The sequence below is a fragment of the Piliocolobus tephrosceles genome, chromosome 10 (assembly GCF_002776525.5).
Source record: "Piliocolobus tephrosceles isolate RC106 chromosome 10, ASM277652v3, whole genome shotgun sequence".
In the NCBI taxonomy this organism is placed as follows: domain Eukaryota; kingdom Metazoa; phylum Chordata; class Mammalia; order Primates; family Cercopithecidae; genus Piliocolobus; species Piliocolobus tephrosceles.
This window is the reverse complement of record NC_045443.1, coordinates 45,901,937-45,922,328: the sequence shown is the minus strand read 5'-3', so window position 1 is coordinate 45,922,328 and position 20,392 is coordinate 45,901,937. Positions and strand designations below refer to the sequence as shown.

The 20,392-nt window shown below is 51.6% G+C and overlaps 1 protein-coding gene across 2 annotated transcripts in view; it reads left to right on the top strand.

Moving 5' to 3' along the window:
• The first annotated feature begins 9,928 nt into the window (after nucleotides 1-9,928).
• Nucleotides 9,929-20,392, top strand: part of ADCY6 (adenylate cyclase 6) — a 24,236-nt gene continuing 13,772 nt past the window's right edge. The window contains exons 1-2 of one of the 2 annotated variants that reach the window (XM_023211252.3): nucleotides 9,929-10,102; nucleotides 15,850-16,717. In XM_023211252.3, coding sequence (XP_023067020.1) covers nucleotides 15,854-16,717 — 864 coding nt within the window. In that variant the 5' untranslated portion in view covers nucleotides 9,929-10,102; nucleotides 15,850-15,853. The remainder of the gene's footprint in view (nucleotides 10,103-15,849; nucleotides 16,718-20,392) is intronic. The other variant, XM_023211251.2, reaches the window with a different exon arrangement.

The window sequence follows — 20,392 nt, the reverse complement described above, 5'->3', positions numbered from 1 at the left end:
CCCAGCTAGTTTTTTGTATTTTTTAGTAGAGATGGGGTTTCACCGTGTTAGCCAGGATGGTCTCGATCTCCTGACCTCGTGATCCGCCCATCTCAGCCTCCCAAAGTGCTGGGATTACAGGCTTGAGCCACCGCACCTGGCTAGTAAAGTATCTTAAAGAAAATTGTGGGCACCATGATAGTCCACCAAGAAATACTTCAGTAGTATCACTCAGAAAGAACATATTTGAACTACCATATGATCTGGCAATCCCACTATTGGGTGTATATCTGAAGAAATAAAACCAGTATGTTGAAGATATATCTGCACCTCATATGTATTGCAGCTTTATTCACAATAGCCAAGATATAGTAACTGGACACAGTGGCTCACATCTATAGTCCCAACTACTCTGGAAAGCTGAGGCAGGAGGATTGCTTGAGTCCAGGAGTTGGAAGCTGCAGGGCACTATGATCATGCCTCTGAATAGCCACTGCCCTCCAGCCTGGGCAACAAAGCAAGATCTGTCTTTATTTAAAAAAAAAAAAAAAAAGGCCAGGTGTGGTGACTCATACCTGTAATCCCAGCACTTTGGGAGGCCAAAGCAGGCAGACCACAAAGCCAGGAGTCCAAGACCAGCTTGGCCAATATGGTGAAACCTTGTCTCTGCTAAAAGTACAGAAATTAGCTGGGTGTGGTGGTGAGCGCCTAGCTACTCAGGAGGCTGAGGCAGGAGAATTGCTTGAACCCAGGAGGCAGAGGTTGCAGTGAGCCAAGATCACACCACTGTACTCCAGCCTGGGTGACAGAGTGAGACTCCGTCTCAGAAAAACAACAACAACAACACACACACACACACACACATACACACAATAGCCAAGATATGGAATCACCCTAAGTGTCCATCAACAGATAAGTGGATAAAGAAAATGCATATACAGTATATACATTATGTAATACTATTCAGCCATAAAAAAAGAGAATGAAATTTTGCAATTTATGGCAACATGGATGAACCTGGAGGGTATTATGCTAAGTGAAATGAGCCTGGCACAGAAAGACAAATGCCACGTGATCTTTTTTTTTTTTTGACAGAGTCTCTCTCTGTCACCCAGGCTGGAGTGCAATGGCGTGGTCTCGGCTCACTGCAACCTCCACTTCCTGGGTTCAAACGATTCTCCTGCCTCAGCTTCCCAAGTAGCTGGTACTACAGGTGCATGCCACCACACCTGGCTAATTTTTGTATTTTTAGTAGAGACAGGGTTTCACTATGTTGGCCAGGCTGATCTTGAACTCCTGACCTCATGGTCCACCCACCTCAGCCTCCCAAAGTGCTGGGATTACAGGCGTGAGCTATTGCACCTGGCCGTGGTCTCATTTATATGTGGAATCTTAGAAAGGTGAACTCGTAGAAAAAGTAGAATGGCGGTTACCAGAGGCTGGGGAGTGGGAGGATTGGGCCGAAATGAAGTTGGCTAAAGGATACAAAATCTCTGTTAGATGAGAGGAATAAGTTCAAGAGATCTATTGCACAACGTGGTGACTAGAGTTAATAGCAATGCATCTTATACTTGAAATTGCTGAGAGAGTAGATTTTAGGTCTTCTCACCACCAAAAAAAAAGATAAGCATGTGAAGTGATGCATAATTAGCTTGATTTAGCCATTTCACAATGTATACATATTTCAAAACATGTTGTACATAATTTATGTGTATATATATATAATTTTTATTTGTCAATTTAAATAAATAAATAAATGTTAAAATTAGGGGAATTTCTTAGTGTCAAAATAACCATTACCCTTCCCTAACACAATTGAATACAAATCCATGTAATATCCAGTGCATTTTCAAGTTTCATTATCTGTAAGAGGGGTTAACTTTGATGGGTTTGGGTAGGGGAAGAACTTAAAAAGCCCTCAAGAAGGAAGTGGCATTTTGAGGAGTCCTTGAAAGATGACTAACAGCTACCACATTGTGTCAGGCAAATCTGAGATGGCCACAAATGATCCCCACCTCTTGGTATTCATGTCCTTAAGTAATTTCCTCCCTTGACTGTGGGCTGGCCTAGAGACTTGCTTCTGATCCATCGGAAGTGATGGATGGTACTTCCGTAATGAGGCTGTAAGAGACCATGACTTCTGTTTGCTAGAGGGCTCTCTTCTTGCTAGCTTGGATGAAGACATGCCATGTGGCAGAGGCCTAAGGGGAAAGGTGCCTGAGGCCCTCAGTCCAGCAGCCTAGCCCGTATGGAACTGAATCCTATCAATGACCACATGAGCTTGGAATTGGATCCTTCCTTATTCCAGCCATAGATGAGACTGAAGCCTCAGCTAACACCTTGCTTGTAGCTTTGTGAGACCTTGAAGTAGAGGACCCCACTGGGCTATGCTCAGTCTCCTGATAGGCAGAAACTATGAAACAGTAAACATGTGTTGCTTTAAGCTGCTAAATGTGTGGTAATTTGTTATGCAGCAATAGAGAACTAATACACTTGTTTAATAAAAATGGCCTTGCACATGGAAGTCTTTGCTATTCTCCCTTTTTTACTAAGGGGGAAACTAAGGTCCAGAGAGGCTTGATGAATTGTCCAACGTACCAGTCATCTTGGTTATCAAAACAGAAACAGACTCCAACTAATGTGAGCAGAAATTACATTTGTTGGAACGACAGTGAATGACTTGCTCACAGAACTGATAGAAAGGCCAGAGAATCGGGTGTAAAAAACAGGCAGGAACAAAGGGAAATTAGGCAGCAGGAATGCTAGGAGGGTGAGGTTCGGGCTTCTGACACTGCTGCTGACAGCAGAATGAATTATAAACCGCTCTTGCTTCTTCACACGCCCCCAGCTCCAGGCTCTAAGATTTTGGTGGGAGTGGCCAGTCGTAGCTTGGGTCAGCTAAGCACATGTTGGTAACTGGGATCAGCTCACAGCAGGTGCTCAAATATGCTTAATTCAACCCATAAAAAATGAATCTGGCATTGCGTATAAAACTAGATGGAGAGTTAGCTCATCCTTCCAACACCCAGAGACCAGTGTTCCAGCCCTTCCCTGATTTCCAGAATTTCCATACTGCCCCTAGGAGCTGTGAGCCAGAGAACACTGTAGATTGAGTAGTGAAAAGTTGGGAACTATGGGCTGCAGTGCCATGATTGTGCCACCAGAGGGCATACAAGACCCAGACATTTACTAAGGTGGGGCCGAGGGACTAGGTGCAAGCAGAATGGGATAGTGAAGACTGAAAAAGTCTGGGCTCTGGGAACCCAGAGAAGGACTAGCAGTAGTGTGGGCAAGAGTTGTCTCATCCTCATGGCCCTAGCTGTACTCCCTTTCCACTCCGGAAGCTTTGGGCTCTCCCGGTCTTTGCTCTGAGACCTTCAAGAGGACTTTGAACTCTTCTTTTTATGGCATCAATTCTCCAACTGTAAACACTGCCCCCACCCCATCAATTCCAGATCGGCATTGGAATAGAGTGCAGGGGTGGGTAGGGTGGGGTAACAGGTGTGCCTCTGGCCCTGCAAATGGGGTGGGGTTGGGATGGGCAGTAGCTTCCTCAAACTAGAGCTCCTATGGCAGTAGGGCAGAAGGAGGTGGAGTGGGCCTTCTCCTCTGGGCTGTAGCTTCCAGTGCGTAGCACAGTGCCTGGGACGTGGTAGGACCTCAATAAATATTTGCCGATTGTTGATAATTATTTGATATGCATAAACCATGCAGAGAGAGCCAAGGCAGGTCATTAGGGTACTCCAACTCCAAAACATTTCCTGAGTCCTTCCACTTCTCAACAGCCCCGCCCTCTATCACCATCCTTGTCCAAGCCACTGTTTCCACCTGGACCACTATAATAGCTTTCTAAGTGGTTTACCTTGCATCCCTTGATCCCACAATTTATTCTCCACTCAGCAGCTACCATGATCCTTTAAAACCATAAATCAGATCGTGCCACTTTGGAGCTTAACACCTTCTCATTACACTTTGAATGAAATCCAAACTCCTCTCCCTGGTCTAAGAGCTTCTCCACTAGCTAGGGCATGCCTCCCTTTCTGACCTCATCTTATACTTTCTTCCTTCAACATATGGGTTTCAGCCTCACTGACTTTCTTTCTGTTTCTTGAGCACAGTGAGCTTGCTATTGCCTTAGGGCTTTTGCATTAGCTGTTCCCTCTGACTGGAATGCTCTTTACCCAGATTCTTTGCATGGTTGACTCCTTGTCATTCAGGTCTGCATGTACATAGCACTTCCTTATAGGGACCTTTCTTGACAGCTGTACCTAGGTTTCTCCCCCAGCCACTTCCTATCCATCCTGGGTTCTAATTGTCATCATAGCACTTGTAATCGACTATCTTCTCATCTATTCTTTTTTTTTTTTTTCTTTCGAGATGGAGTCTTGCTCTATCACCCAGGCTGGAGTGCAGTGGCGGGATCTCAGCTCACTGCAACCTCCGCCTCCTGGGTTCAAGCAATTATCCTGCCTCAGCCTGCTGAGTAGCTGGGATTACACACACCAGGCTATTTTTTGTATTTTTAGTAGAGATGGGGTTTTACCATGTTGGCCAGGCTGGTCTCGAACTCCTGACCTTGTGATCCACCCGCCTCAGCCTCCCAGAGTGCTGGGATTACAGGCATAAGCCACCACGCCCAGCATATTCTTTTTTTTTTTTTTTTTGAGACAGTGTCTCAGTCTGTCACCCGGGCTGGAGTGCAGTGGCGCAATCATGGCTCACTGCAACCTTGCCCTCCTGGGCTCAAGTGATCCTCCTGCCTCAGCCTCCTGAGTAAGCTGGAACCACAAGTGCACAGCACCACGCTTGGCTAATTTTTAAAATTTTTAGTTGAGATGAGGTCTCACTATGTTGACCAGGCTGGTCTCAAACTCCTGAGCTCGAGCAATCCTCCTGCCTCAGCCTTCCAAAGCACTAGGATTATAGGCACCTGGCTCATCATTTTTTCAGGTTTTTAAATAATTTTATTTGTAGAGATGGGGTCTCACCATGTTGCCCAGGTTGGTCTCAAACTCTTGGGCTCAAGTGATCCTTGTGCTTCAGCCTCCCAAAGTGCTGGGATTACAGGTGTGAGCTGCCATACCCAGCCTCATCTATTCATTTATTTCTTGTTTCCTCCCACTAGAAGGTAAGCTTAATGAGACGAGGAACTTTGTCTGCTGAGTTCAATTACTGTATCCTCAGCACCTATTACTAGAAGAGTGCCTAACACACAGTAGTGAGAGAGACAGGGCGAGACTCCATCTCATAAATAAATAAATATTTATGGGATGAATGAATAATGGATCTAAGGGGATGGGGAAGGGATTTTGTATACCCCCGGAGTTGAGCCCATTCCCAAGTGGTGGTGGCGGTGGAAATGGAGTTGGCCAGAGCCTATTCCAACCCTGGGACTAGAAGGGGTTGTGAGTCTCTGGAATGGTGATGGTGGTGGTGGTGGTAGCAGCAGTGATGTTAGGGGTAGTGAAATGGACAAGGCATATTTGCTAGATTGAATGAATGTGATTTTTTTTTTTTTTTCTTTTTGAGATGGAGTCTCACTCTGTCCCCCAGGCTGGAGTGCAATGGCGCAATCTCAGCTCACTGCAACCTCTGCCTCCTGAGTTCAAGCGATTCTCCTGCGTCAGCCTCCCAAGTAGCTGGGACTACAGGCGTGTGTCACTATACCTGGCTAATTTTCGTATTTTTAGGAGAGACGGGGTTTCACCTTGCTGGGCAGGCTGGTCTCAAACTCCTGACTCAGGTTATCTGCCCACCTTGGCCTCCCAAAGTGTTGGGATTACAGGTGTGAACCACGACACCCAACCATGAGTTTTTTTTATATGTCTTTCTTACTTTCAGAAAATAAATTGTGCAGACTTTTGATCTTTAAGATAGAAAAGTTAGGGAATGGTTGTTTGCATTGTAAAAGGAATCTTTGCTTTGTAAAAGGGCGTAGGCCGAGGCTAGTTTAGCTGTAACCCAAACAACCCAAGGAAGGCTCAGGGCACTCAAGCCTATCCATTAGTTACATTGCAGAGTGTTTTCAACACTGCTTATTTATAGAGCGTTGTCCAGACACACTTTTGGCTGTGTGAAACTTGCATTTACATATAATACATTCTGCTTGTAAGAGTTTCCTCTTCCTGAAAATGAGAGATTGAAAATACATCACTCGTGTGACTGTGGTCCGTATTATTAAAAAAAAAAAAAAAAAAAAAAGGTCATTGAGATCAAGCAAGCTAGACGTGGAGAAATACAGTTCCTGCTGACTGCCTCTCTCTCTTTTTCTTCTCTTTGTTAGAGTTAAAACCTTCCAATTGGCCAGGCGCGGTGGCTCATGCCTGTAATTCCAACACTTTGGGAGGCCACAATAGGTGCGTTTCTTGAGCTCGAGTTCGAGACCAGCCTGGGCAACATGGTGAAACCCTGTCTCTATTAAAAATACAAAAATTAGCCGGGCATGGTGGCACACACCTGTAGTTCCAGCTACTTGGGAGGCTGACGTAGAATCACTTGAACTCAGGAGGCAGAGGTTATAGTGAGCTGAGATTGTGCCATTGCACTCCAGCCTGGGTGACAGAGCGAGACCTTGTCTCAAAAAAAAAAAAAGTCTTAATATTCTATAGTGCTAGCAATAGGTATTTTTGATGGTGGCCCTGCCCTCTAGGAACTTAAGACTCTAATATTCATGTCCGGCATGTGCCTGTAATCCCAGCTACTCAGGAGGCTAAGGCAGGAGAATCACTTGAACCCAGGTGGCAGAACCTGCAGTAAGCAGAGATTGTGCCACTGCACTCTAGCCTGGGCAACAGAACGAAACTTGGTCTCAAGAAAAAAAAAAATGATTCTAAGGCTGGGCATGGTGGCTTCATGCCTGTAATCCCAGCACTTTCGGAGGCGGAGGCAGGCAGATCACCTGAGGTCAGGAGTTTGAGACCAGGCTGGCCAACATGGAGAAACCCTGTCTCTACTACATATACAAAAATTAGCCAGGCGTGGTCGTGGGTGCCTGTAATCCCAGCTACTCGGAAGGCTGACACAGGAGAATCACTTGAGCCTGGGAGGTGGAGGTTGCAGTGAGCCTGGGCAATAGAGCAAGACCTTGTCTCCCCCCTCCCCAAAAAAAAAGAAAAAAGAAAAAGAAAAGTCCTAATATTCTATAGTGCTAGAAATAGATTTGATGGTGGCCCTGCCCTTTAGGAACTGAAAATGGAATGTAGGAGGCCAGACTAACACACCACTCACACTCTAGGGTAGAGATCGCCAGTGGGATTTACAGTGCCCAGAGAAGGACCCCTAGCATATTTCTCCAGCTTACTTGGATGGTGTCCAATTTTTTTTTTTTCTCATTTTAAAATAAAATGAAGGACAAGGCCTTCCATTCCAAAATATAAATTTCTTTTTTTTTCCGAGACAGAGTCTCGCTCTGTTGACCAGGCTGGAGTGCAGGGGCGTGATCTCTGCTCACTGCAACCTCCGCCTCCTGGGTTCAAGCGATTCTCCTGCCTCAGCCTCCCGAGTAGCTGGGACTACAGGCACCTATCATCACACCCCGCTAATTTTTTTTTTTTTTGAGACAGAGTCTTACTTACTCTGTCACCCAGGCTGGAGTGCAGTGGCACAATCTCGGCTCACTGCAACCTCCGCCTCCCAGGTTCAGGCAATTCTCCTGCCTCAGCCTCCTTAGTAACTGGGATTACAGGGGCATGCCACCATGTCCTGCTAATTTTTGTATGTTTAGTAGAGGGGTTTCACCATGTTGGTCAGGCTGATCTCGAACTCCTGACCTCATGATCCGCCTGCCTTGGCTGCCCAAAGTGCTGGGATTACAGGCGTAAGCCACGGCGCCAGGCTAAAATTTCCTTTTTTTACGCTATTTATCTCAATTGTTTTTTGCATTTTCCCCATGGGACTCATGAGCACATTATTATTATTATTATTATTATTATTATTATTATTATTATTATTTTGAGATGGAGTCTTGTTCTGTCGCCCAGGCTGGAGTGCAGTGTCGCAATCTAGGCTCACTGCAAGCTCCACCTCCCAGGTTCACGCCATTCTCCTGCCTCAGCCTCCCGAGTAGCTGGGACTATAGGCGCTTGCCACTATGCCCGGCTAATTTTTTGTATTCTTTCATAGAGATGAGGTTTCACCGTGTTAGCCAGGATGGTCTCCATCTCCTGACCTCTAATCCGCCCGCCTCAGCCTCCTAAAGTGCTGGGATTACAGGCGTGAGCCACCGCGCCCAGCCATGAGCACATTATTCTAAGCGTAAGTGGTAGATAACCTGATTCAGGTACTTTGAAGAGGAAATTTTGATTCCAAAAACAATTTTTAAGGAAATTTTGAAGTCAGGCAAAAAGGCCCCAAAGATCAAATTACAGGCCAGGCCTGCACAACTGAGAAAATGAGAAAGTATCACTTTTCCATTTTCAAACATTATTACCAACATTTCTCTATCTGATTCTGAAAATCCTGTAAGAAAGACAAGGCAGATGGTTTTACTCCCATTTCAAGAGAGTGATGATTTACCCAAGGTATACAGTTTGCAGGTACACGTGGCTGATAAATGTTGGAAACTGGCTTTCCCAACTCTTCTCTTTTCCTTGCCTGAAGCTCTGTCCTGGACTTAGGAATCCCAGTGGTGATTTGGAATGGACAAGACTTGAGCTGTGAAGGACAAGACTGCAGGGAGGGCTGGTCCTGAGGAGGAAGCATCTTCAGATATCCAGGTCTTGGGATCTTGGGTGGGGAATGGGCTGCCTGAGAAAGTGCTGAATTGGAAGGAGGAGCCAGAGGTCTGACTGAGGGAATGGAGAGGGGGCCTCAAAAGGAAGCCAGGCAGGCTGCCTTCCTCCCAGCTCCAGAATGGCACCCCCTCTAAAGTCAGACTCACCTACGTACATCCTGGGGGTGAACCCCCTTCTCCTTTCTGCTTCCACCATTACTCTAATCCTCAAAAGGTTAACCAGCTTTCACACGATTTTCCCATCTCCCAGGTAACTTGGGCAGCTGCTCCGTGCTGGAAATAAATAAAAGTCCTAATCCCTCAGTTCGTTCACTTAGCAATGCACCCCAGCAGCCCCTCCAACCCTCAGCAGAGAAGCACAGCCCTTTGGGTAAAAGGTGCCTGGGGGCGAGGCTGCAAATTGGCAGGTGCGGGGGAGGGGCTCCTAGAGAATGGGGCGGGGGGTTGCGGGGGGGCGGCAGGGAGAGTGCCCCTTCCCTGGGTCTCTCCACTGGGCTCTGGGTCCAGCAGGTTCGCCTCGGGGCCGCTGCCCCAGAGGCTGGGGGAAGAGGAAAGAAGTGGTGTGCGGGCAAGCAGGCCGCACACACCTGGCGCCTTGTGGAATGAGATCTTAATTAATTATTAAACTGAGTTCCCGCGGGAGGGCGCAGGGCCGTGACAGGCTGGGCGGGAATGGCTAGGTGGGGGCTGGGGCTGGGGCTGGGGCTGGGGCTGGAACAGGGGCCGGGGCAGTGAGGACGTGGGGATGAAGAGTGGGCGCGGGGCGCGGGCCCAACCCCTGCGACCCTTACAGGAAGGAAGGCGACCCTTGGTGGGCGGGGCGGGGGATGTAGCCGTGAGAGGTGGGTTTGCGGGCGCGCTTGGGGACCCCCGGGGTGAGGGCGGGAGAGGAATGAAGGAGGAGGCGGCCGGGGTGAAGGGAAGGGGACCGGGCTGCGAGGTCCCCTCCCCCCGGGGTCTTGATCCCAGAACAGTAGCCGCTTGTCTTCTCAGGACTGGGGAAGGAAGCGGCCGGAGGAGAGGAGGGGGCGCGCGGAGGGAGGGGTCCCATTATTTGGCCTCCTGCGCCCCTACCCCGCTACTAGGAAGGGGAGTGGGCGACTCGGCCCCCGCTTCTGGGGAGGGGGAGGAGGGTGCCCAGACAAAAGGAGCTTGTGCCTTTAAGGCGGGGAGTCCGGGAGCCAGCGGGGAGGGGACTTCTGGATCCGGGGTAGAGGGCGGCTGCGCTGGACAGCTCGGGAGGGGGCGAGGGCCGGGCGGACGGCGGACGGCGGGCGGGACGGCCAGGACGCGCGGGCTCGGAGAAGGACCGCGGGACGGCCGGCCGGCCGGCCGGAGCCCGCGGGGGCGGCGGGGCGGGGGCCCGGGGCAGGCGCAGAGACTGGCCGGCAGGTGAGCGCGCGGAGGGCTGGGGAAGTGACCGCCCGGGCTCCCGGGGCTCCAGGATTGGAACGCTCCCGAGCGGCTCCCAATAGCAGTTTGTGGGTGGGGGCGCCGAAGCCTGGGACGGGTCGTCTCGGCAGTGTTTGGCGGGTTGCCCGAGGGAGTTGGGGTTGGCAAAGGGAAGTCATGGAGGCAGTGGGATCGAGGTCTCCTAGGTCCGGCGCTGGCCACCCGCGTCGCCCGCCGCCGGCCTCCCTCCGCGGGGCGAGTTCCAGGCTTGCCCGGAGGCCAGGAGGACCTGGCACGTACTGGGGGAGGGGCTGGCCTGAGTTTTTTGCTGCGGGGCTGTGGGGTGAGTCTCCCGAGTTTGGGGGAGATTCCATTTAGGGGAGAGGAACCGGCCTGGGCAGAGGGAGGGATGCCCTCTGTCTGCGGGAGTCCCTCTCCTTCCCCTCACCCCAAACCTTGGGAATGAAAGGGGTGGGGTCGGCTCCCCACATCCCCCAAGGCCTGCTGCAGGGTGGGCAGGGGAGCTGACTTATTCAAAGCAGACTCTTGGGCTCGACTGAAAGGCTAGAGGTGGAATCAGGCATGGGAGGCTCTTTGCCCATATCCTCCCCTTACCAGACTACCCCTGTGAGCTGGAGGGACCTGGTGGGGGCTGCACAGTAAGGCTTGATGTGGGAGCCCTCTGTAATCTTTAGGAAGAGCGAGGACTGGGGATGGGAGAAGGCGGCAGCGGGCACTGGACCGACAGATACAGGCCCTGGGTAGTCTCCTCTACATCTGGAAAGGCCCAGAATTGAAGAATTGAGGCCCACGTCCCAGTATAGTGGGTGGTGCTGGCACTGCTGGGCCCTGCCTGGGCAGTGCCTCTTGCCATGAACTTTCTGAAGTCGTTTTAAATCCCCTGGAGCCTCCTTTTGCCAAGGAGGGCAGGGGCAGATGGGCCCTGGGGATGGGATAGACAGGAGGTGGCCAGGAAGGCTTGGCAAGGCAGTAGGCAGAGCCATCCTTAGGGCTGGGCCTTGGCCTTGGCGGGTTCCAAACTCTGGTCTCAGCCTGATCAGGGTTTGGGAGGGACTTGAGGTCTGGGACTGAGCCTGGGCCTGCCAGGCTGAATGGGACATGGCTCCGGCTGTGGGAGCCGGTGGTGTGAAGAGCAGCAGGTCCGTGACAGAGCAAATGGACCAACACTCAGGAAAGGAGGAGGTCAGAGGCACAAGGCTTAGGAGCCTGACTCTGGGGAGGAGGGAGGTGGTGTGTGCTCCCAAGGCTCTCATAGTGATGGGTTGCTGGACAAAGTGGGTTGGGGGACCATATAGAGTTTTGTGGCTTGGAACAGTGCTCTCCCCTGTTCCCTGCCATACTAGTCTGGCATGGGGTGCCAGAAATGCTGGGAGGCCGGCAAGTTCTCGGGGATGGGCAGTGCCTGGAGTGGAGCCCAGAGTGGGATGGTTGCAGTTGGTTGGACAATTACACAGCTCTGAAGCTATCCCCTTAGGGAGTCAAGAGTGTTCCTGGGAGGGTCATGCATTCTCCTGGATAGTGTCTGCCCCTTTCTCTGTGGGTATGAGCCAGATGCTAGGATGTGTTTCCAGGGGGCTGGGAACCTGGCCAGAAACTAGTCCTTTGGAAACAGGTCTGGGCCAGTGGTGGGGGTGGGGGGTTGTAGGGGGGGAGATAAGAACAGGGAAGGGGACTGGTGAATGAGGGGAGGCTGAAGCAAAATGTTGTGGGTGCCGGATGGTGGTGGGAAACCTGCTCACTCTGGGCTGTGTCTCCAGCAGCTCTGGGGACTAACAGCCAAGGACACAGGGACTGATAGAACCAGGCATCTGACTGGCTAGAAACACGTGTGTTCTTGCTCATGAGTTTCTCATCTTTCCATCTCTTGACGCTGACAGAAATTTGGGTTTAAAATGTTGTAGAGTGAGGAGAAGAACTAAATTTTTCAAGTGTGTACTTCATGACAGGCATTATTAGATTCTTTCCAGAGGACAATTATTATTTCCATTTTACAGATGAAGGTACTGACACAGAGAGGTTAAATAACTTGCCCAAGGCAGTGCGGCTAGCAAATAATCACACTAAGGTTTAGAACCTGGTCTCATGCCAAAGATCATGCTTCTAATGAAGTATTTTGAAGAGCCAGGCTTTCTTTGGTGACCTTTTCCAAATGCCAGCCTGACCAAAAGTCTTGTATTCCTGATCCGTCCTTCCAGATGGTGCTGTTGGTGATGTTAAGAGGTCGAAGGGGCCAGGCATGGTGACTCATGCCTGTAATCCCAGCACTTTGGGAGGCCGAGGCAGGCGGATCACCTGAGGTTAGGAGTTCGAGACCAGCCTGGCCAACATGGTGAAACCCTATCTGTACTGAAAATACAACAATTAGCTGGGCATGGTGGCAGGTGCCTATAATCTCAGCTACTGGGGAGGCTGAGACAGGAGAATTGCTTGAACCCAGGAGGCGGAGGTTACAGTGAGCCAAGATTGTGCCACTGCACTCCAGCTTGGGTGGGGCAGGGTGAGACTCCGTCTTAAACAAAAAAACAAAAGAAGGTCGAAGGACATACTGCTCTGTGGGATATAGGAGAAGGGATGCCGGCAGAACTTGGCTGAGGGTGACCCAGGGATGGGAGTTTTGGGGTATGTGGAGAATTCCCCAGCCTGCCTTCTGCTTTGTGGGTCCCTGGGTATCTGCTTTGAGTGCTGCGCATCTGGCTTGAGCTCTCATTCTGTGGCCACCTGTGGCAAGTGCTGGGTGTTCCTCCATCCTGTCCCCTAGTGAGTACAAATGTCAGTGCTGTTAGTTCAGCAGGTTTGAGTACAAGGGACCCCTCAGGGTACTCTGTGAGCATAGAGGAGTGTGGCCCTGGTGGGGACACAGGTATGCATGGATGACAGTGCTTTCAGCCTCATCTTATTCTGACCTGGGCTCAGCCAGGAGTCACACTAAAGGTATCATCATGGAGTCCTCCCACCTCAGTTAATGGCATTTCCTCCAGGAAATGTGGGATCTGGGACTGATTTCGTTACCATGATCTCTATAACTTGGGCCAGCCATATAAAACTGCCATGGACATCAGTTTTTGTTTATATATATTTTTCCTTTCAAATCTGTCTTGTGCCCCAGGGGGCCACAGGACTAGTTTCTCAGAGTTTTGGTGAAGATCAGATGGAATTAGGGATGTGAAAAGATCTTGAACAGTTTAAAGCATGGAGAAAGTGCATGGAATATCATTCATCCATCCATCTAGTCCTCCATGTACTCAATGAACATTTAATATTATTTTATTTTTTGAGATGGAGTTTCGCTCTTATTGCCCAAGCTGGAGTGCAATGGTGTGATCTTAGCTCACTGCATCTGCCGCCTCCTAGATTCAAGCAATTCTCTCACCTCAGCCTCCCGAGTAGTTGGGATTATAGGCGCCCGCCACCACTCCTGGCTAATTTTGTATTTTTAGTAGAGATGGGTTTTCACCATGTTGGTCAGGCTGGTCTCGAACTCTTGACCTCAGGTGATCCACTCATCTCAGCCTCCCAAAATGCTAGGATTACAGGTGTGAGCCACCACACCCAGCCTCAAAAAAACACTTGTTTAGGTCCTTCTAAGGGTTGTGGATATGGTAGTGAGCAGAGCAGGTCAAAATCCTTGCCTTCATAGAGCTGACATTCCAGTCAGGAGAGACAGAAAATGAACACATAAGAAAAATATATAGAATGGCGGTTGCTGATTAGAGCTATAGAGAAAAAGCATAAAGCTGGGAAAAAGATAGAGAGCTCCAGGAAAGGGGGTTGCTATTTTAATAGGGTGGTCAGAGAGAGCCTCACTGATAAGGGGACATTTGGGATGTGACCTGGAGGAGCTCTTGTTCCAGACAGAGGGAACAGCAGGCACTGAGATCCCAGGCTGGCCTGTGCGGGGTGTGTTGGGAAACAGCAAAGAGGTTCGTATGACTGTGGTGCAGTGAGGAAGCTGAAGAGCCTTAGGATTATCACTGTTAGCTGGTGGCGGTTCACGAGGTCAGGAGATCGAGACCATCCTGGCAAACATGGTGAAACCCCGTCTCTACAAAAAATAGAAAAAATTAGCCGGGTGTGGTGACGACGGGTGCCTGTAGTCCCAGCTACTCAGGGGGCTGAAGCAGGAGAATGGTGTGAACCCAGGAGGCGGAGCTTGCAGTGAGCCAAGATCTTGCCACTGCACTCCAGCCTGTATGACAGAGTGAGACTCCGTCTCAAAAACAAACAAACAAAAAAAAGGCCGGGCGCGGTGGCTCAAGCCTGTAATCCCAGCACTTTGGGAGGCCGAGATGGGCAGATCATGAGGTCAGGAGATGGAGACCATCCTGGCTAACACGGTGAAACCCCGTCTCTACTAAAAATACAAAAACTAGCTGGGCGAGGTGGCGGGCGCCTGCAGTCTCAGCTACTCTGGAGGCTGTGGCAGGAGAATGGCGTAAACCCGGGAGGCGGAGCTTGCAGTGAGCTGAGATCCGGCCACTGCACTCCAGTCCGGGCGACAGAGCAAGACTCCGCCTCAAAAAAAAAAAAAACATATTTTTTCTTCTGCTTCTGTTGAGAAAAATCAGATCGGGACCCACTGGCAACAGTCTACAGCTGCTGGGTGGTGCTTGCCCAGTGCACAGGGTATGAACTCTTCCTCCTAGTTCTGAACCATAAGCTGCATCACTCATTGACTTGGGCACTTGAGTTTGTGACCACCAACAAATCAGTGCCTTTTAGGGAAATTTTCAAGTATACGGGCTTTGGGGTCAGACAAATCTGGTTTAGAATCTTGGTTCTCTCACTTATGTGGCTGCTGGATCTTTGGGCAAGTCTTTCTTCTTTTCTTTTCTTTCCCTCCCTTCCCTCCTTCTCTCCCTCTCTCCCTCCCTCCTTTTTTCTTTCCTTCCTTCCTTCCATTTTTTTTTTTCTTTTTTTTCAGACTATGGCTGTTGCCCAGGCTAGAGTTCAGTGACACACAATCCTGGCTTACTGCAGCCTCCACTGCCTGGGCCCAAGCAATCCTCCCGCCTTAGCCTCCTGAATGGCCTGGTCTGTAGGTGTACACCACCACACCAGGCTAATTTTTATTTATTTATTTTTTGAGATGGGGTCTCACTCTGTCACCTAGGCTGGAGTGCAGTGCTGTGATCTCAGCTCACTGCAACCTCTGCCACCCGGGTTCAAGCAATTCTCCTGCCTTAGCTCCCGATTTGCTGGGATTACAGGCGCCTGCCACTGCGCCCGGCTAATTTTTGTATTTTTAGTAGAGACGAGGTTTCACCATCTTGGCCAGGCTGGTCTTGAACTCCTGACCTTGAGATCCACCTGCCAGGGCCTCCCAAAGTGCTGGGATTACAGATGTGAGCCACCGTGCCTGGCCCAGGCTAATTTTTTAAAGTTTTAATAGAGGTAAGGTCTTACTGTATTGCCCAGGTTGCTCTGACATTCCTGGCCTTAAGCCATCCTCCTGTCTCGGCCTCACAAAGTGCTGGGATTACAGGTGTAAGCCACTATGCCTGGCCTTGGGAAAGTTTCTTTTCCTCACTGTGTCTTGATTTCTCACATGTTGAATGGGGATACCCTTGTTGCCTACATCCAAGTAACTGTATGACGATGAAACTCATAACTTGTCAGTGGGAAGTGCTTAGGTAATGAGCTACTAGTGGTGGCAGTGGCTGTGACAGTGGTATTAATACTGCTCCTATTGGATGGTCTCTAATACTATCTCTTTCCTTCCCTACCAGCAACATGTCATGGTTTAGTGGCCTCCTGGTCCCTAAAGTGGATGAACGGAAAACAGCCTGGGGTGAACGCAATGGGCAGAAGCGTTCACGGCGCTGTGGCACTCGGGCAGGTGGCTTCTGCACGCCCCGCTATATGAGCTGCCTCCGGGATGCAGAGCCACCCAGCCCCACCCCTGCGGGCCCCCCTCGGTGCCCCTGGCAGGATGACGCCTTCATCCGGAGGGGCGGCCCAGGCAAGGGCAAGGAGCTGGGGCTGCGGGCAGTGGCCCTGGGCTTCGAGGACACTGAAGTGACAACGACAGTGGGCGGGACAGCTGAGGTGGCACCCGACGCGGTGCCCAGGAGTGGGCGATCCTGCTGGCGCCGTCTGGTGCAGGTGTTCCAGTCGAAGCAGTTCCGTTCGGCCAAGCTGGAGCGCCTGTACCAGCGGTACTTCTTCCAGATGAACCAGAGCAGCCTGACGCTGCTGATGGCGGTGCTGGTGCTGCTCACCGCGGTGCTGCTGGCTTTCCACGCGGCGCCCGCCCGCCCTCAGCCTGCCTATGTGGCCCTGCTGGCCTGCGCCGCCGCCCTGTTCCTGGGGCTCATGGTGGTGTGTAACCGGCATAGCTTCCGCCAGGACTCCATGTGGGTGGTGAGCTACGTGGTGCTGGGCATCCTGGCGGCAGTGCAGGTCGGGGGCGCCCTCGCAGCAGACCCACGCAGCCCCTCTGCGGGCCTCTGGTGCCCTGTGTTCTTCGTCTACATCGCCTACACACTCCTCCCCATCCGCATGCGGGCTGCGGTCCTCAGCGGCCTGGGCCTCTCCACCCTGCATTTGATCTTGGCCTGGCAACTTAACCGTGGTGACGCCTTCCTCTGGAAGCAGGTAGGTGGCCAGGGAGGTAGGGACAGAGGGCAGCAAGTGGGGAATTTCTCACCTCATAAGCAGGTGGGGGCTTAGTGAGGAAGGGCGGGTGAGTCATGGGTGGAAGCTGGGTGCAGGGATGTCTGGCTGTATCTGGGAAGAGGAGCAGGAGGTGGGAGGCCAGGGTTCAGGGGTCCGCCTCCACGTAGGATCTGGGGTAGAAGGCACTGCTGAGGGGAGGGAGGGCCCCAGGACCCAAGCCTGAACTCTGTCACCATGTGCCCCAGTCTCCGGCTCTTTAGCCATCTGAAATAGTGATCTGTAGAGAAAGAATGTGGGGCTGGAGGCAGGGGTGTGGTATATAGCCCCAGGGCCGTGGTGGGGCTCAAAAGGCAGTGCCGGCGGTGTCCAGGCCTGTGTCCAGGCTTTAGCATCTCTGTTAGCAAGGTGACACCGGAGAATCAGGTGCTGGTGCCATCCATGGAGAGCAGCTCTAGGTGGTGATCTGGAGGTATAGAGCAGGTTTTGGATGTTGTCAGCAAGGGAGGAATCCCCTCTTTTCCTGGACCAAGGCCACTTCTGGGAGGACAGGGAAGGTGAAGAGCTGGGGTCAGTTCTCTCTGGGCTGGATGTAGTTTGAATGGGGTTGGACTGTTGGAGAGAGGAACATTAAGTCTGATCGTATCCCACCTTCCCCATGCTGGGCACCAGGGGCCTGGCCGCCTTTCCTTGAGGTTCTCAGTCCATGCCTGTTGCTGCCTCCAAGCTCCAAGTGTGTGTGAGGTGGGACTCCACGGCTCCGTGTGGAGTGGCTGTAGGCTGACCTGCTTATCCAATGGGCTGTATTCTTCTCTGGGATCTTAGACAACTAGCCTCACCTCTCCCAGCCTTAGTTTCCCAGTCTGCAAAGCTGGGATAAAAATAGCATCTAGCTCTTGTTGCTGTTGGGGCCCCACCCTTTCCTAGAGTGGAGTAGAACCCGACTGGGCAGTGTTCACACCTGGGGGCAGGGAGGTGTGGGGAGTGCTGGAAGGCATGGTACCCAGTGAAGGGGTTTCTGGGAAGTCTCTTTAAGAGAGATGTTAGTTTGTGGATCTGCCATCTCATGTTACCCCCCGCCCAGGGAGCAGAGGCCAGGTCCTTCAGGCGCTGCTGTAGGCACAGCCCCACCATCAGCACACCACCCAGGTCCTCCACTGGACCCTATCTAGAGAGTGCTATCTTACTCAAGGTTTTGAGGGCTTGTGGCCTGTTGCCCACCCTGCCTCACCCACAGAAGTTGCCTGGGGAACCCAGGGTGAGAAGCTAGGTTCTCTGGCATGATGCCCTTCTCCACCCAGCCTGTGCTATAGAACAGAACGTACCTGTTTTTTTTGTGTGTGTTTTTTTTGAGACGGAGTCTTGCTCTGTCATTAGGCTAGAGTGGGGCAGTGGCGTGATCTCAGCTCACTTCAGCCTCCACCTCCTGGGTTCAAGCAATTCTCCTGCCTCAGCCTCCCGAGTAGCTGGGACTACAGGAGCACGCCACCACGCCCAGCTAATTTTTGTATTTTTAGTAGAGACAGGTTTCACCATGTTGGCCAGGATGGTCTTGATCTCTTGGCCTTGTGATCCACCCTCCTTGGCCTCCCAAAGTGCTGGGATTACAGGAGTGAGCCACCTCACATGGCCAGAATGCCAGAACACATGCCAGAATGTACCTTTTTAAAAGTAACCTTATAGCCCGTTTCTTTGTGGGGCATGTGCCCTTAGGGCATCATCGGACATCTTAAAGGGCCAGGTTCTTCCGCCCCAGAACTTCTCTCCCAGGCTGGCTCTCAACCAGGGCTTTATGGCTGGATTGCCCTCCTGGGGAAGGAGCTTAGAGGTGGTGTCTCCTTTCCCCCTTCCTCTCTGGCCAGGCATGGGCTGGGTGGGCATCTCTTCCCTACTCTCAACTGGCATGGTGCCCAGAGTCAGGCCCGGTGCCTGACTGGGGAGGTGCAGTCCCAGGGAGGCCAGGACTGTGCCCATCTCCCCAGGAGTGTGTGGCTACAGCCTCACCTAGTGAGTCTCGACAGGCACATTCTTGGAGCAGTAGCGAAAGTCACTGCTGTCCCTGTGCCAGTCCTTGGGGTCAGGGCTGCCCTTACAACTTCCTCTGGGCCGAGAAACATTCCCTGTGCCCGTTTGGGTCTGTGGGTTTCTAGACGGGTGGGGTTTGTGGCCTCCTTCCTCGTCTACTTGGGCAGCCCCTTCCCAGATCCACCCTGCTCACAGTCACAGGAAGGAGGCGTTGTCCCCACCAACCCACTCACTTAGACACATCGAACAGTGTCACCCGGTGACCCAGGCCCAGCGTGGAGTCTCCTCCGGTCCCCTGGCATCCATTTTTTCTCACAGTCAGATAGGGACGTGTGTGTACAGAGTTATTTCAGTCTCGTCCCCCTTCCCCTTCCCTCCACCGTGACTCACATTTTCCTCTTGGGCTCCTGGGGCCAGGAAGGGAAGTTGCCTGGTTTGCCCCCCTTCCCTTCTCCCCCACTGGGGGCTATTCTTAGAAACCCCCAAGGGAGATAGTGTGCCCCTCTCTTCACCCCTGCTGCTGGGAGGGGGAGCTCAGCCTAGTTGATCCTGGGCCTGTGAGCTGGACTGGGAAGGGAAGCTAGGAGGCCCATCCCAGAGGCTGCAGCTGGAAATGGCTAGGGGTGAGCCAGGCCTCCCCCTCAGTTTTACCCAAGAGGAAACTGAGGTCCTAAAGATTAAGTGACCTGCCCAATTTTGCAGGACTAGTTCTAGTTCAAGGCAGAGCCCAGAACCTCTGGCTTCTAGGAAGTGCTTCTGCTGTTTCCCTCCCTTCTCCTTAAGCCAGAGCCCTGCCCCATCCAACTCTGGGGTGGAGCCACAAGCTCCAGGTTAATTCCTGAGTTTCCAGAAACACTGAGGCCAGCTTCCCTTAGCCTTGCTTTCTAGCCAATGCCACTGATGATGATTGGGGACTGAACATTCCTAGGGTGGAGGCCCTAGGCCTAGGGCCTGGCAGGGCCGAGTGTCAGAGGGAGTTATACCTTGAGGGGTGGCCAGTCATGTCATGATGGACCCCATCTCCAGCTAGAGGACATGCTTTTTATCAGTAGAATTGATGACTCTCAAGCCAGGGCTCTGAGGTTGGGCTTGAGAGCTTGACTCAGTAGAGTGAGTAGGAATCTTGGAAACCTGGAATGTACTACACAGTATAGTAGGATTAGGACACAGAATTTGGAGTCTGATTGTCCTGGGTTCAAGTCTCACACTAGCCACTAACAGCTATGTGATCTTGGGGAAGTTACTTGGCTTCTCTGTGCCTGAGTCCCTTACCTTTAAAATGGGATATTGTTACCTATTTCACAGAGTTTTAAGAAATGTGTTAGGGGCCAGGTGCGGTCGATCACGCCTGTAATCCACACCCATAAGCACTTTGGGAGGCTGAGGCGGGTGGATCAGTTGAGGTCAGGAGTTCAAGACCAGCCTGACCAACATGGTGAAAGCCCTTCTCTACTAAAAAAATATACAAAAATTAGCCGGTCATGGTGGCAGTTGGCTGTAATCCCAGCTACTCCTGAGGCAGGAGAATCTCTTGAACTGGGAGGCGGAGGTTGCAGTGAGCCGAGATCGGGCCACTGCACTCCAGTCTGGGTGACAGAGCAAGGCTCTGTCAAAAAAAAAAAAAAAAAAAAA